Below are 17,765 nucleotides of genomic sequence, written 5' to 3' on the forward strand. Positions count from 1 at the left end.
GCCAAACCAGGAAGCTGCAGAGAACTGGCTGGTCCAGGAAGTGACCTAGCCTTTATTAACTAGTGTTTTCAAAAATTAAGACAAATCAGAATTTGACAAGTTTAAAAGCGTTACCAATATATTGGATAGAAAAAAATCAATCAATTGGACACATTATTAAAACACTTTGGATTTAAACGTATAGTCCATTCAACAAAATATGATCATATAAACTTTTAAAGTTATAAGTTATGAGCCAGGAAAGATGAACTTTATTCAAAGAGGATAGATAAGAAGTCCTGCGTCTTCTGCAGCCTTGACTTTTGACATACCGCAGGACAAGTTCATATACTTCTTATCGGCACCACGGTGTCAGAATGACCAGTATGAAGAAGTTTTGGGCACATTGATGAAATACTTGGCCATTTGGTACGCTACAAATGGATGACCCAGGGAAGGTTGGTGCTTCAGCGAGACCGTACGGTCCAATAGCTGCGGTCCAAGCTGTGTTATTGGCAGAGAACAACTTTATTAGTTTAATTTTTTATCTCCACAATATATTTACAGCTATATTGTGTTAAAACATTAGGAGGCCTGAAAGTGTTTTGTGTTCATTTGTTTTTACACATTTTCTAAAGCAGCTTTAATGCAAAATTGACATATTTTATCTGAAGGTACTTTTTTCAACATGGTTATATTTTCTCTTCATTAAAAAAAGATCAAATTTGTTTTCTAAATAAATATGTTGTGTCTACCATTTCCAGCCATCACCTACACACCAAACTACAAGAAGACCCCTCCTCCAGTCCCACCCCGCACCACCTCCAAACCGCTCATCTCCATCACGGCCCAGAGCAGCACCGAGTCCACGCAGGACGCCTACCACGAGGGAAGGCACCCTCATGGTGGGATGTGGACCCCCGACGGGCTCACCCTGGCGCTGAGCCCAGGCAGGGCCCTCTACAACTCCACCGACAGCCTAGACAGCACCAAGGCTGTGACTATAGCCATGGAGGCAGCTGGGGTCATCGCTGGAAAACGACATCCATCCACAGACTCACACAGCTCAGTGCTCACCTGCGACAAGGCAATCCTGGTGTCCAAAGCTGAGGAGTACCTCAAAACACCTCGATCTTCCATAGGCATACAGGTCAGTCTACAGGTGGAGGTGTGCGTAGAAAAAGACCCCAAAGGTGATTACATGAGTGCACTGGGTTTCATGGCTCGTAACTGGTGTCTGGTACATTAATGAAAAACTGTTTCACACATAAATTCAACAGAGAAACGGCGCTGTACTCACGGCGGCTAAAAATAGCAGGAGTGAGTCATCTCACTGCAACCAAATCATTAAGATTCAACGCATGCTGGAGCAGCTTTAGGTGACTGGTAGTACGCTCGTTGTTCATTCACTCCTGCTTACTACGTTTTCTCTCTCCGTTTCCACCGATGACCCAACTCTCGTTGCATTTCTCTTCCACTCGTTTTTTTCTTCTGAGGGATTTGCAAACCACTTTCCATGATTCTTCTCAAAACTTAAGTGTTTCAGATTTGTTGTTCCAGTGGAAATGTTTGCAACTTAGAGAGGGAGATGCCTAAATGTGTTGTGGAAGTGTAGTACGTTATAGCCAAAGTGAGAATTTAGCAGAGCGGTGCAACACTACGCTTCTGAGACGCACCGCTGATTGACAATGGCTATTAGCGGTATTGCACTTTGCAGACGTTACAAGACGTTTACGCATCTGATGGGACCTCAAAGTTATTCCCTGGATGAACCAGAGATTCAGGAAGAACATTGTGGTTTCCATCCTGCCGTGGAACACTGGACCAGCTCTATACCTTTAGGGGGATCTTGGAGTTTGCCCAAGCAATCTACGTGTGTTTTGTGGATTTGGAGAAGGCGTTCGACCGTGTCCCTGGGGGGCCCTGTGGGGGGGGTAATCCGGGAGTATGGGGTACCAGCCCCTCTGATACAGGCTGTTAGGTCCCTGCATGACCGGTGTCGGTGCTTGGTCCACCTTACTGGCAGCAAGTCGAGCTTGTTTCTGGTGAGAGTTGGACTCCGCCGAGGCTGCCCTTTATCACCGCTTCTGTTCATAACCTTTATGGACAGGATTTCTAGGTGCAGCCAAGGTGTGGAAGGGATCCGTTTTGGTGGCCTAAGGATCTGGGGTCTGCATTTTGCAGATGATTTGGTCCTGTTGGCATCATCAGACAGTGATCTTCAGCTTTCGCTGGAGCGGTTCGCAGCTGAGTGTGAAGCAGCTGGGATGAGAATCAGCTCCTCTAAATCTGAGACCATGGTCTTGATTCGGAAAGGGTAGAATGCCTTCTCCGGGTCAGGGATGAGGTCCTGCCCCAAGTGGAGGAGTTTCAGTATCTCGGGGTCTTGTTCACGAGTGAGGGAAAGCTGGAGCATGAGATCGATAGGCGGATTGGTGCTGCATCTGCAGTGATGCGGGCGTTGTACCGGTCTGTCGTGGTGAAGAGAGAGCTGAGTCAGAAGGCGAAGCTCTCAATTTACCGGTCGATCTATGTTCCTACCCTCACCTACGGTCACGAGCTTTGGGTAGTGACCGAAAGAACGAGATTGCGGATACAAGTGGCCGAAATGAGTTTTCTCTGCAGGGTGGCTGGGCTCTCTCCCTTAGAGATAGGGTGAGAAGCTTGGTCATTCGGGTGGGGCTCGGAGTAGACCCGCTGCTCCTCCATGTCGAGAGGAGCCAATTGAGGTTGCTCGGGAATCTGGCCTCCTGGACGCCTTCCTAGTGAGGTTTTCCTGGCACGTCCAACTAGGAGAAGGCCTTAAGGAAGACCCAGGACACGCTGGAGGGACTATGTCTCTCGGCTGGCCAGGGAACGCCTTTGGATTTCCACGGAAGAGCTGGCCCAAGTAGCTGAGGAGAGGGAAGTCTGGGCGTCACAGCTTAGGCTGCTGCCCCCGTTACCTGACTCCGGATAAGCGGCAGAAAATGGATGGATGGATGACCCAGAGTTGCCAAATATTATTGATACTTGGTTATTTATACTTGTAAATAAAATAAATTTACAAATAAAAATAAACCCCCTTTCTCTCAACAGAGGCTGTGCAGGAAGCTGCACCTTTAGATGCATGTTCCATCTACAAGTGCAGACTTTTGAAATTTGTGAGAAGACACTTTCGTACTTTTTCAGGAGGCCTCAAATTTCAGAAAGTGACAACCCATAAAATCAAGATAATTGCTTTTTTGGGACATTTTCTTAAAAATTCGATTTCCCGGAGATTGATTTAAAACCCAAATTATATTAAATCTATTGACTGCCAGATGTTGCCTTCAGGGGTAAGAGCCATTTAATGAATATTTCCTTCAAAGTCGATTTATCTCGCAGCGCTTGCTGTGATGTGTAAGACTCAAAGAATTAGTTCATTTCTCTGATGTCACTCAGCCCTCAGCTCTCTTTCAGACCGTTTAAATCAGCGACTTATGCTACGTGTAACCTCAGCTGATGGGCATCTGCTGAACAACTTATCACACGTGCATATTCCTGCCAGCGTGGTTTACTGAATACATCTCAGACTGATTAATTAATTAGAGTGGATTTACAAAATGCAAAACCACCAATATTCTTGGGGTTTTACTGTTTTTTTTTCTTTTTCTTTTTTTTTTTGCTAGTTAGAAAGTCAACTGAAGCACCACATGAGGCACCAATAAACCTGCAAAGCTAAATTACCTCACGTTGTTCCAACAGAGGCAGAATTTAATGCATGGACGCCGCTCCGATGGTAATCTGAATGAGTCGATTTAATACTTTATATGTTTAATGCCACATTTATGACAAAACAAAGGACATATTCATGCAACAACAGTTATTTTTGGCTGGGGTTTCTTTGTTTGTTCCGTTCTTCCTGCTAGCACAACCCACAGTTGTCATTTTTAATTATTTTCAGTTTTCTCACATTCAGACTGCACAGGACGGAGCTGCAGGATTTAGCATCTCTGCCCTTGATCTGCTAAAACGATGGTTTGGTGGTCCTGTGCGCCACAAGGGAAAACATCTGCAGAGTTCTTTTGGAGTTTTGTTTGTTTTTAATTTAAAAACTGTTTCATTTTTTTTGTCACACACTTAATGATGACATAAATATGGTAGACTGAGATGAAAACAAAGCTTAACCAGGTCCGGAAGTGCCTAGATGAAACCTCGTCATCCTGATGTTCCAGCTGCTTGTGCTGAAGGAGAGAAATCCTTTGAATCGAAGGTTTCTCAGTCACCAGGCTGCGGTGATTTTCTGGCTCGTGTATTTATTTATTTATTTTTTTGGTGATTCACTCCCTCACGTGCGTGACGCTGCTTCGCTGTGTGCTTATTAATTTGCTCACTCAGTCACCAACGTGCTCTCCCTTGACTGATTTACTCAGTTATCGTCCTAAACACTCGCTCACTCTAGCATGCAAATTCAAACTGCAGGTTTGGATGCACTGAAATGAAAGCAAGCTGAAGAGATCTCTGGTGGTAGGATTGTGTTATTTTATATGACCGTGGATCAAACATCAGTGTGCAGTGTGAACCCAGACGTGAAGTCACTCAGCTTTTCTTTTAATTGCCTACTTTTCTTTAAGGGCAGTTAAAATTGGCCTTTTAGTGACATAAGTTTAAAAACAGTCACATTTATGTTTTAAATTCAACTTTTAGATACAGTTTTATATATTCCGACTTAATTCAAAATATTTCAATGTAATTTTTATATTTAGATTTGATAGTAAATATGAAGTTTAACATTTTTATGCTTGTAATTGTTTTTACCTGTACAGACATTATTTTAAATATTTAAATTTAGGCTAATTTCTTATTAGGTTTACCTTTAAAAACATTATCTAAACATATAAATGCAACATTATTATTTTATGTGGTTCTTAATATTTAAATTCAACTAATTGATGAGAGAGTTTGTTTAAAATATTAGAATTATTCTTTTTAGATCCAATTTGTTATGTTTAATTTTGATTCTAGATTTAACTTATTTTTAGGGTTTGTGTTTAAACAGTTTTTTGTAGGGCTGTAAATGTGTTTTTAGTGAAATAGCTGTAAATATATTCAGTATATTCTTTTACAATCAGGCAAGGCAGCTTTATTTACACAGCACATTTAAAACCCAGGGCAATTCAATGTGCTTTACAGTTAGCATGAAATGGCAAAACAACAACAACAACAACAAACATGAAAACACAAATTAAAATATAAACAAATAAATATATAATTTAGAGCTAAAAGATCAGCTCCCCATATAATGTATAAAAGTCTAACCAGTCTTCACTACAGGTGATAAACAATCACAACATGGTTTTTCCAAACAACACAATATATATATATATATATATATATATATATATTTTTTTTTTTTTTTTTTTTTTTTTTTTTTTACTGCAGGGGACATTCAGGAGAAGATAGTCTGATCCTATCAGGACATGGGTTCTGGAACAGCTGTCTCTATAGGGAAATGTTGCTGCAAATCCAATACTCTAAAAAGCATTTAGTTGGTTTCCTTATATCAGTTTGGGTTAAGAGAGTAACCATTTTTACATTTAAAGATTTCCTAGCGAATCTGCACATTTAAAAATTGAATATTAAACTTTTAGGGTTGTTTTTAAAATAAAAGTTTCTGTTTTATTCATCAGAATTTTCAGAGAACACCCTATTAACATCAAAATCTTTTCATAGGAGCTTCTTGTTAAAGAACGCTTCTAATTTTATACAAGAATAAACAAAGTTTACTTGGTAATTTAGTAATTAAATGATTAAAACACAAAACTGGAGGGATAAATAGTTTGGTAGAGTCATTTTTCAAAATATTACAAACATATTGGTCCTTTTTTTTCTCTATTTTATTTTATTTTTTCTGATTTGATTAAAAGCTACATTTCCAGAGTGGATCAAGCTGTGGAGAAATAGATGGAAGATTAAACATCAATAATTTCATATTGCTGGAATCCTTTCAGCTCAGAAAGACTGTCTCTCAGACAGGCTGCAAACCTGAACTCGCCTTATTCTGTATTGATTAGTATCTTACTAAAGGAAAAGGTCACCGTGTTTTTCAGTAATGCTTCCCAGTGGGACCACTTTAAAGCCACTTTCGCTGCGCTTCACACACAGAAACGCTTACATTCACAGCAAACCGTTTTAATTGGTGCTGCAGCGAGGGCGCGTACATCTAGAAGTCAAAGATTTTAACCTTAAGCATCAGCTGGGGGAAGTCACCAAGTGTGTCCTGGATCAAACACACAGTTGTGTTTCGCTTTTTCGCTGATGCCCCCAGTTTCTGCATCTATGCTGACGCTACGTGATTATCACGGATGCTCTGAGTGTGTGTGTGTGTGTGTGTGTGCGTGCGTGCGTGCGTGCGTGTGCACATGCACGGCTAAGTGTTCCTGCATGTACTAAAGCACCTTTAGGGGAAGTAATCCTGTTGGACATAAAGGCTCCTTGATGCTTTGTCTTTCATCAGCCCTCATTCTCTTTTCATGAGCCGGACTTTGCTTTGTGCCTAACAGGAAGTAATGGAGGTCACCTCAGCAAGCTGCCGTACACTCATTTCCTTCTCAGAAAACCTGACAGAATACAAAGCAGCTCTCTAGAAATGTCCCTCACAAGCTTTTCTATCAACCACTTCACCCCAAGTACCAAAAAAAAAAAACAGACATTTTAGGTCATTTTGCATTAATTAAAGAGCAAGTCACCCCCTACCAGAGTCTAACTCCACTCCCACTTCATGTTTGAAAAATGCAACAAATGCTGTTGCCTGGCAGACCGGGAAGGCGGAACCACTAACAAATACACACACACACAGGCTCACAACAGCATTGTGACATCATAATGTACCAGTTTACATCATAGCATACCTATTAGCCAATAGCGGTGGCAGATTTAAATTAAAATACAGTGCAGAGTTTTTACCTGACAACGGCACAACACTGACGGTTTTAGGCAGAATATTTAAATTTTAACTAAGATGCACTGAAGTGCCAAATTATTAACTACACGTGTCTGCAGCACGATTAGACACTTGTTTATTTAGTTTATCAGCAAAAAAAGGTTTATTTAGGGTGACTTGCTCTTTAAATATGTGGAAGTTAGAATATTCGTTGCATTGCATAAATGCACACACCACAATGCCACACCTGCATGCTGCAGCATGAGGTTTTCAGGCATGTTATTTACCGGAGCTGGCATTTAGTCACGAACCAAATATTGTACAAAGTACTTCCTGCTGATGGAGGACATGTCTGTATGGTCTTCTGTTGAAAATGATGAGTGAATCTATTAGAAAGATGTCAACAAAACTGTTGTTTTGAGTTGTTTTGTTATCTTGTGCCACATAAATAAAACTGACATTAAAAATCAAATGACGACTGGGTCATCACAAATACTGCAGCAGACAGATAAAACACATAAAGGGCTGGTCAAGCTAACAAAAGCCACTTTTTTGCCATTGTTCGCCGTGTTTTCCTCAATATTGCGGTCTGAAATGTCAACGCTTTTCTTTGCTGGCTGTTGCTGGTGCTGTCACAGTAGAAAAAGACCCGCTGGGCACAAAAGAAGAAAGAATTGAAATGACTAAGAGTGACAAAGAGGAGCTTCAATCAGCCTAGAAAGAAAGAAAGTGAGGACAATGGGCGAGCAGGAAATTAACGTGAACGTTTGACAAAGAGAGAGGTGAAAGATAGAAATGAAACAAGGAGGAACAAGAAAAATGTAAAAAAGCACAAGAAATGTGTAAAAAGTTTGGCTTGTTTCAACTCTAACAGCTCTTAAAATTGAAGCTCCAGAGAGAAAAGAAGGGGGGGGGGGGGGATCCTGGATAAGGACTTCACATCAGTTTATCCCATAGAAACAAATAGTCTGGCATCGACCTATAGACGGAGGACAGTCGTAGGGACAGAATCTACAGTTGTCATTTCCACACACACCTGGACAGCACCAGGGCCAATCAGAGATAAAACAGTGTGACGTATTTATAGCAACGGAAATAAGTCAGCGGCGCGGTTAGCTAGCTTGGCAAGCCATCCTATGTGGATATACAGTCTGGTCGCAGCCCATTTGTGTGTCTCAGTCGTGGGGCGGGATCTACAGCTGTCCTTCAAACTGTCTCTGCATGCTAGTGGATAAGAAACGATGTGAGGTGCTCACCGCCATGGATGTTAGTCAACGAGGCAGTCCGCCGTACTCCGTCAAAGAAGACACAAATGTATTATTTTTCTAAATAAACGTAAGTACCTCCATCTGCTCTTGGGTCAAAGAAAAACCCAAGTCTAGATAGTCCAAAGACGATACCAAAGCCGTTTCAAAACGAGCATGCGCCATCTTAGTTTTATTTTTTATTTTTTTCCAGTAACATCCCACCAAACCAACACAGCACTGTGGATATCAGTCAGTGGGGCAATCCGCCATACATCAAGGAAAAAAAAACATAAATTAATAATAAACATCATGTTTTTAAATAAGCATGCTGTGATTGGCCAGCTACAATACTGGCTGGAGCTCTGATGTTCCAATGGAGCGTTGGTAGAGTGTCAGATTTGCTCCGGCAAATGACGGTTTAGTTTCTAGGCTAGCAGTCCGCCCTACACCATTAAAGAAGTACCTCTACCTCTTGTCACAAAGAAAAGCCCAAGTCTAAATCGTTGATGCCAAAGCTGTTTCAAACGAGCACCATTCCTGAGCCAACGCCATCTTTATTGTTTTGCTCTGTCGCAACTCTGCCTTCATCATAAAAAAACTAAAGCCCTGCCGTAATGGTGCTAAGTCCACTCAGCGTCTCTCTACAGACATAGAGCGCTGTGACTGGGCCGGTCTAAGCTTAGTTGAGCCAATGCTAGACATACTGAGGCTACAATGGAGTGTAGCTAGACCGACCTGCAGATCAATCGTTGTTTTGCTTGATTTAATGGTTAGGATGCAATGCAACAGATAAATAAACTTAATAATAATAATAATGCATTGAACTTATATAGCGCTTTTCTAGACACCCAAAGACGCTTTCACACACTTTCACATTCAAACACTGCTAGTGATGGTAAGCTACTTGTAGTCACAGCCGCCCTGGGGAGGTCTGACAGAGGCGAGGCTGCCATTTGGCGCCGTCGGCCCCTCTGACCACCACTAACACAGGCAAGTTGGGTGAAGTGTCTTGCCCAAGGACACAACAGCAGGACACCCCTGGCGGGAGCTGGACTCGAACCCATGACCCTCCAATCATGAGGCAACCCGCTCTATCTCCTGAGCTACTGCTGCCCCAAACTTGTTGAGAATAAACCATAAATACTGCAGAAACATGAAGACACGTGTAAAAAGCAGCTGGGAAAGATAGGACAAGGATGAAGGACAAATACAAGAAAGGTTCGGTTAGAAACAACCCAGAAAAAAAGACCATGGAATAAAATAAAGCAAAAAGCAAGACAATCCCATCAAAATCTAAAATGACTTCACTTAGACAATCTGAAAATGGCCATAAATGCTTCTGTCCAGAACATAACAAACCCTGTTCCGCTGTTTCCATTAAATTCACACAAACCAACTACAGCAAACCTCCTCAGTCTCTTGGCTTTGCTGCTTCCATAAATCATACAATGTTTACCCTCTGACGTGCCGTGTACAGTTTAGCTGTTCCGTCCAGTCCCAACCCAATAAAGCCCAGGAACGTTGGGGAATGGTGGCTGACATAATGAGAAGCACTGTTGGTTTTTATTATTTCCCCACTTGAAGGTGGAAGCGGCCACGGACTCGGAGTCTGAGAGCAAAGGCTCGCGGGAGTTCCACTCTGTTGGGATCCAGGTGGAGGATGACAAAAAAGGGTAGGCTGATGGCCCCGAGATGTTCCCCTCATTACTAAACCTCTGACTTTGATGTCTGATGCCACCATAACTCACAATTTCCCTTTTTGCTGTGCGATTATATGTCATTTTGAGGACTTTCATCCCTGCCTTTCAACTCTTCAGACAGGGGAGGTTCAAACGCTCCAACAGCGTGACTGCAGCCGTGCAGGCCGATCTGGAGTTGGAGGAGTTCCCCACCATGGAGGACAAGGGTCTGCAGTTTGGTGGGGGCTTCCAGCGTCACTCAGAGCCCAGCACGCCTACCCAGTATGGAGCCGTACGGACCGTTCGTACGCAAGGGCTCTTCAGCTACCGGGACGATTACCGCACCCCCGCCGATCCGCCCAGTCCTCGAGAGACCACCAGCGACGCCACCTGGCAGCTAGAACCCCCCTCCCCACAGGTGACATCAGCCTCTTCAGGTGAGTCGGGAAGGGTGTCTCCCTCCTTGAGGAGAGACGGGAGCTGGTTCATGCAGCTGCTCCACACGGAGACCAAGAGGATGGAGGGCTGGTGCAAAGAGATGGAGGCCGAAGCGGAGGAGAACGACCTGACGGAGCACAGTGAGTGAAACTCCGCAGCGTGTTGTGTTTATGTTTTGTTCCTCGTGTCTGATGGGGTTGTTGCTTTATGTGTTTCAGTTCTGGGTAAAATCAGGAGTGCAGTGGGAAGTGCTCAGCTGCTCATGTCTCAGAAATTCCAACAATTTTACTGGCTGTGTCAGCAAAACCTGGTAAGACCTCATCATGCGTCTTTGTTCTGAGCTTCATGTGTGATTATCCAAAAAGGTAAAAACTGGTGGGAAATACTACAAAAGATGTTTAAAAGAAAAAAATGCACTGCTTTATGCTCCGTCCAAAGAAAAGGTTGTTCTTGAGCTTGCCTCAGATATTAGCAATTAAATGAGTCATGCCTAGAATTAATTTCAGGATAATCTGACTGTGCAAATTTTTGCAAAGTGCATACCTTCATTTAATTACTTTTTAAAGGGAACATATGATTTTTGTCTGTAATTGTAAAAGATATGATTAATTTTAAATACTCGCTTATGGAGTTATTTGCATAAAATCCCCTCTCACAAAAAGCACTTTCAGCAGTTTTATTCTTCCACATGCAGTGCGTTTACATGCAGCCAGTAACCCTTTTAAAACCCGAATATTCACAATAACCCGGTTCCGCAGGTCCTTGTAAACACCGCCAAAAACCCGGAAATGCTCATAACCGGGTTTTTAAAAACCTGGTTACTACACCTGGGGCAACCCTTTTCTAACCCGAATGTTTGGTCGTGTAAACGCATATCGGGATATCCCCATCAAAGCGTGTGTTCTGCGCATGCTCTGTTCGCGAGGAATCTTGGTCTTTTGAGTAGCGAGACGTCTTGTACGCGCCAGAACACCGGAAGTAAACAACAAGTTGGGAGCAACATGGCGAGTCGCGGCACAGCACCACACTTTTGGAGTGACGAGGAAACTAAAGCGCAAAGAAACGCGGTCGCTAGCTCTTCCGAACTGGGAAACATGTTTTCACGGATACTGGAACAAGATGAACCGGAAATGACGCATATTGCATCTGGACGTAGTCCATACGTCCTGACGCTACCCCAACGTCCGCGTTTAAATCGGGTTATGCAAGTTAGGGGTAACTCTTTTTATTTATGCTTGTAAACGGGTTATTCTGATCAACTCAGAAACCCGAATCCCGACCTTAACCCAATCATAACCCGGATATTGGCTGCATGTAAACGTACTCAATGGGCCATTTCAGGGCTCTGTCACTTTAAGAAAACAATCTGGAGCTGGCCACGCCCACCCTTCCCCCGCTTAGGCTGCTATAGGCTGAGAAGCTCTGACATCAGGGAGGGGCCCAGATTGTTGCTGCTTCTCCAGCAGCAGCAGCTTTCTCTTGCACACAAGAGGTGGTTTTCTGCCACTTTCCCAAACTGTGACATCACAAAAGGGGACTTTTTGAAACGGCCCTTTTTGGGCACACATTTCTAAAACCCAATACTAACCTAAAGGACGGTCAGATTATATTCACATTTAGAGTTTTGATAGAGTTATTAGAGACCCACATGGCAGCACAACAGGATGCAAAAGGGGAGTCTTGTACAGTATGTCCCCGTTAAAGCATGAAACGGCAAACTTCAGTTCACACCCCCAACAGACTGGATCACAACATCCAACAGAAAACAAGAACACTGACAATCAGTATCAGCTCAGCTCATTAACGTTAATATCAAGTTCAAACAATGCAGGCGGTGAGGTGCAGTGAACGTTCGGTTCTGCAGCTTTGTCCTGAAAACAGGAGCAGATTTAAACGGAAGCACCAGCTGCTTCCTGGCTCATATTGTAGCACCAGGTCAGAGATTCCTGCTTTTATTTTCTTATGCTGTTCACAACTTGTTTTATAGATTGGAGCCAAGTACCCAATTTTTCAAATGAAGCCGGTGTGGGGTTTGGGAGATAGCGCTGCTGTTTTTGCAACACGCAGCAAAAACTACAGGAGTGGGAATTGGGGATTAGACACACCGAAGCAGCGTTGTAGGCCAAGTGGAGTCCTCCTGCTGCTGGGGAAGCAGAACAGAATCAAGCTGCGTCTCTGACAGCATTCAGCCCAATGTTCACTTTACATTTTCAGACTTTAAGAGGAATCTAATTTCGTTTCATCAACCTGCTTCCCTTGATTTCTTCTATCGACGTTCATAAATCCTGATTTAAAACAGCGAGTGCTGAGTGCTTCCAGGATTTAATGCAGACAGAGCTTAAAACTCGCAACTCAAACTAAATCTGTCCGCTCTGGATTTTAGAGACTTCAGGTCTTCTTTTATGTTTTACATTTAAGGTTCAGCTGCTGGAGCTGAGAGGCTTTTACTGACAGGGTGTGATCTTCCACGATTTCCACGTTAAATTTCGAGCTTAATTTTTTTATAGCATTTTCTAAAAGGGAAAGTATCAGGTGATGCTACAAAAGTATAAACTACTGAATCATCAGGCAGCAGTAACCAAAGTCATGCTATCTAAATGTCACAAGCATGAGGATCAAGTCCACCAAGCTGGCTGTTCACAGATGTTCATCAAATCTGGCAGAAAGAGTGTTGGTTCTAATCAGAGAAGAAGAAATCGGAAACTATTGACTCTTTTATGTTTAAAATAACGTGAATTTTGTCCAAATCAGAACCATTAAAACCGGCAGCAGGACAGTTCTGGAGACAACTGAGTGTTTCTCAGTCACACCCAGGGATGAATGGGACCAAAGTGACATATACAGTTCTATATTTCACTCGTGTTCATAAAAACGTGGCAGAAAGGGTTTACAGGTGCTGGCCAGTAAATTAGAATATCATCAAAAGGTTGAAAATATTTCAGTAATTCCATTCAAAACGTGAAACATGTACATTATATTCATGCAATGCACACAGACCAATGTATTTCCAATGTTCATTACATTTAAATTTGATATTCATAAGTGACAACTAATGAAAACTCCAAATTTGGTATCTCAAAAAATTAGAATATTCTGAAAAGGCTGAATATAGAAGACACCTGCTGCCACTCTAATCAGCTGATTTACTCAAAACACCTGCAAAGGCCTTTAAAAGGTCCCTCAGTCTTGTTTTGAAGGCACCACAATCATGGGGAAGACTTCTGACTTAACAGCTGTCCAAAAGACAATCATTGACACCTTGCACAAGGAGGGCAAGACACAAAAGGTGATTGCTAAAGAAGCTGGCTGTTCGCAGAGCTCTGTGTCCAAGCACATTAACAGACAGGCGAAGGGACGGAAAAAATGTGGTAGAAAAAAGTGTACAAGCTCTAGGGATAACCGCACCCTGCAGAGAATTGTGACGACAAACCCATTCAAAAATGTGGGGGAGATCCACAAAGAGTGGACTGCAGCTGGAGTCAGCGCTTCAAGAACCACCACGAGGAGACTCATGAAAGACATGGGATTCAGGTGTCGCATTCCGTGTGTCAAGCCACTCTTGAACAAGAAACAGCGCAAGAAGCGTCTCGCCTGGGCCAAGGACAAAAAGGACTGGACTGATGCTGAGTGGTCCAAAGTTATGTTTTCTGATGAAAGCAAGTTCTGCATTTCCTTTGGAAATCAAGGACCCAGAGTCTGGAGGAAGAGCGGAGAAGCACAGAATCCACGTTGCATGAGGTCCAGTGTAAAGTTTCCACCGTCAGTGATGGTGTGGGGTGCCATGTCATCTGCCGGTGTTGGCCCACTCTGTTTCCTGAGGTCCAGGGTCAATGCAGCCGTCTACCAGGAAGTTTTAGAGCACTTCATGCTTCCTGCTGCTGACCAACTTTATGGGGATGCAGACTTCACCTTTCAACAGGACTTGGCACCTGCACACAGTGCCAAAACCACCAGCACCTGGTTCAAGGACCATGGTATCCCTGTCCTTGATTGGCCAGCAAACTCGCCTGACCTTAACCCCATAGAAAATCTATGGGGTATTGTGAAGCGGAGGATGCAATACGCTAGACCCAACAATGCAGAGGAGCTGAAGACGACTATCAGAGCAGCCTGGGCTCTCATAACACCTGAGCAGTGCCACAGACTGATCGAGTCCATGCCACGCCGCATTACTGCAGTTATTGAGGCAAAAGGAGCCCCGACTAAGTATTGAGTGCTATACATGCACATTCTTTTCATGTTCATTCTTTTCAGTTGGCCAACATTAGAGAAACAAACATTTTTTCATTGGCCTTTAGAATATTCTAATTTTCTGAGATACCAGATTTGATGTTTTCATTGGTTGTCACCTATAAATATCAAAATTAAACGTAATAAACATCGGAAATACATTGGTCTGTGTGCATTGCATGAATATAATGTACAAGTTTCACGTTTTGAATGGAATTACTGAAATATTTTCAACCTTTTGATGATATTCTAATTTACTGGCCAGCACCTGTATACAGTTCGATATTTCACTCGTGTTCATAAAAACGTGCCAGAAAGGGTTTATGTCGCATGTCTCCTGAGTTCAACCAAAAGGTCTTAATGAATCTTACGAGGACAGCTAGTGGGTTTAAGCTGAACTGCAGTTTCCTGTTTTTTCTTTCCCTGTTCTTCCACCAGGACCCCAGTGCCATGCCGCGACCCACCTCTCAGGACCTGGCTGGGTTCTGGGACCTGCTGCAGCTCTCCATCGACGACGTCACCATGAAGTTTGACCAGCTGCAGCGGATCAAGAACAACAACTGGAAGCTTGTTGAAAGCCCAGAGAAGAAGGTGAAGCAGACCGAACGTCCAGGCTGACAGCACATAAGCATGAATGAGGGGAAACATGAATGCAGCCACCCAGTAATCATCTCCTCTCACTCCCACAGGCGCCAGCTCCCATACCAAAGAAGACGGTTCGACAGAAGACGGTGGTGAGGGAGAAATCGCTCGACCTCCCTGACAGGCACCGGCAGGAGGCTCGTCGACGGCTCATGGCAGCTAAACGCGCCTCCTCTTTCCGGCAGAACTCGGCCTCGGAGCGAGCGGACAGCATTGAGATCTATATCCCGGAGGCTCAGACTAGACTTTGAGAAAATATAGGATCAGGGACCAATACATCTCCCTGCTCCTGCGTTCCAACAACTTTAAAACTAGCCTTTTTTCTAGACTGCTACTCCCTCCAGTCCTCTTTTTTTTTTCCATTTCTTGTCCAAATGCCATCCTCAGCACTCATCGCCAACATCACTGGACTGTAGGATGTGCCGAGGTACCTCTCAGACCGCCAAAAATGCACATCTGACATGAAATAGTTGGATTTTGGGGGGGGGGGGGGGTTGCTGGTGATGAGTGGCCTCCAAGTTTTTGCTCATGTCGTGGACGGGTACATGTGTAGATTTTCAGCATTTGCAAAGTGCCATTTAAAAGTGCAGCTTTGAGAACCTACCAGCAACCACACCTTTGAGCTAAAATTAGGTACTATGTTGATTTCAAGATGTTCAAAAGGGATCAAAGTTCCATGTTGCTCAGACTTTATTTTTGCTAACTTTTATGAGGTTAAGTACAAGCTAAATATCAGCGATTACGTTTTTAAAAAGTGCCAATGCTTGAAATACCTCAAATATGTGCTTCGTAGAGGCACGGGTTACCCATTCAAGGTTCTACAGGTGATCCCTAAATAAGCTCCTGATTGGTTTGGGTTGGAAAGGTGCAGCTTTCCCTCCTAAAGCGTTCTTCGTGGTATGAATTAGTGGAGAAACGGCATCTGTCCACTCATTACCATCCTTGTTTAACAGAAAGTTACTGTATATCTCACGTCCACGTTGCCAACTTTCAGACATTTACTTGAATCTGAGAACATGCAAGTCTTGTGCCAACGTTTTCATCACATTAATGCAGTAGAAGAAGAAAAAATACCATAAAATTTTGTGTAACTCCTTAGATTAAGATGTGTAGATGGATGCACTTATGCACTTACTACAATTCACACTGTTTCCAAGGGAAATGTACAGACCCAAGTTCACAGTGGTACTGTTGCAATTCTTCATCGTGAGTGGAACCTTTTTGTTTTTTTTTTCATGTCCGCTGCTTTTAAAAATCTGAATTTGTTGCACGTGTGGTAGTTTGATCATGCACACATTTCTTCTGGGTTTTTTTTTTCATGTCTTTTCAGGCTCATTCAAGCTGCGCCCTCGAGCCACAGCTGCTGACGAGTGATGGTGATAACCGTCAGCACATAAACCGAAAATAATGGTAGTTTCTTTAGGTTTTCTGCTCTTCTCTTGTAAAAATCCCTGCAAATACACCCAAAATGAATCAGTTCTGAGAGGTTAGGGTAAGTGAATTTTCTGATTAATTTTATCCTTATGCTGTAATGTCTATTTAATGGTAGTTTCTCACATTGCACAAAAGGACAGTGAATAGTTTGATGGGTTTTAAGATCAGTTTAGTCAAACATTTTCTAGATTTTGACATTTTGAGTGAGATGAGAGGCAGCCGAAGAGTTGCATGCACAACACGTGCAGGGTGTGTAAAAGTTGTCATGAAAAGAGCAAAACTGATACAGATAATTTACTTTTGACTCTTTGTGCCTACGTCACTTGAGTGTGGGTGTGTTGTGTCTACCACTAGGGGGCAGTATAGGATAGCATAAGGCAACGGAGGTAGAAGGAGAAGAAGAACGAGGGGTTAAAGAGCAGGGCTGTTTCTCAGTACTCATGAACGCTAGTATGTTCTTGTGTACTAGAAAAGTATGTTCTTGGCAAGGACACCAGAAAGTCGGTGCTATAGAGTACGGGAGGACGAGGACGGCATTTGGATCAGAACCGTACTCCGTTGTTTCCTGGCAACAAGCGCCGCTTCTTCCTATGGTTTAAAAAAACAACCTGACATAAAAGTAAAAGTCTAGTTTGTACCTTAAAAAACAAAATAGCTACAAAAACGTAATATCTGTATTATATTTTGCTCTATTTGATTAAAATTAATAAAATACTAGCATTTCCCGCTCTTTAATGAATTAAAAAAGGAAGATTTTTCATCAGAACAGACCTGTGGTGCTTTTGCGTTGATTGTGGGTTAGATTTAGCATTTTTGAATGATCCTGAAGAGCAAAACCCAAACACACACAGCAAAATTTACAGTTTACACATGATTATTTAACAGACAACTTTATATAATTTAATTTATATTTTTAATATAAAACATTACAGTTATTAGCTTTCTCCTCTAACGTCCAGAGTTTTAACGGTTTGCGACGCAGTGCATTATGGGGAACTTTGCTGTCCCAAGTTCGCAGAAGGATGCATTGATGCAGCCTCAATACAATGGGCGGAGCAAGTACACATCCGGGAATTTTAAGCGAACTTGCCATGATGCATACATAGAATTGGAACAGTCCCTGGGCCATCGTTGACGACGTTTCACAAGGACGCGAGTACAAAAGTACAGACAAGCATTCGTATTGAGAAACAGCCCAAGTCACCCCCTACT

The 17,765-nt window shown here is 42.9% G+C and overlaps 1 protein-coding gene across 5 annotated transcripts in view; it reads left to right on the forward strand.

Moving 5' to 3' along the window:
• The window catches only part of dlgap2a (discs, large (Drosophila) homolog-associated protein 2a), a 212,281-nt gene extending 195,819 nt beyond the window's left edge, over positions 1 to 16,462 (forward strand). For all 5 annotated transcript variants that reach the window (XM_015970345.3, XM_015970346.3, XM_054742143.2 and 2 more), the window contains 6 exons: positions 744 to 1,129; positions 9,715 to 9,803; positions 9,948 to 10,387; positions 10,466 to 10,557; positions 14,916 to 15,068; positions 15,167 to 16,462. In XM_015970345.3, coding sequence (XP_015825831.3) covers positions 744 to 1,129; positions 9,715 to 9,803; positions 9,948 to 10,387; positions 10,466 to 10,557; positions 14,916 to 15,068; positions 15,167 to 15,370 — 1,364 coding nt within the window. In that variant the 3' untranslated portion in view covers positions 15,371 to 16,462. The remainder of the gene's footprint in view (positions 1 to 743; positions 1,130 to 9,714; positions 9,804 to 9,947; positions 10,388 to 10,465; positions 10,558 to 14,915; positions 15,069 to 15,166) is intronic.
• Positions 16,463 to 17,765: the final 1,303 nt, after the last annotated feature.

Source organism: Nothobranchius furzeri, chromosome 18 (assembly GCF_043380555.1).
Source record: "Nothobranchius furzeri strain GRZ-AD chromosome 18, NfurGRZ-RIMD1, whole genome shotgun sequence".
In the NCBI taxonomy this organism is placed as follows: Eukaryota; Metazoa; Chordata; class Actinopteri; order Cyprinodontiformes; family Nothobranchiidae; genus Nothobranchius; species Nothobranchius furzeri.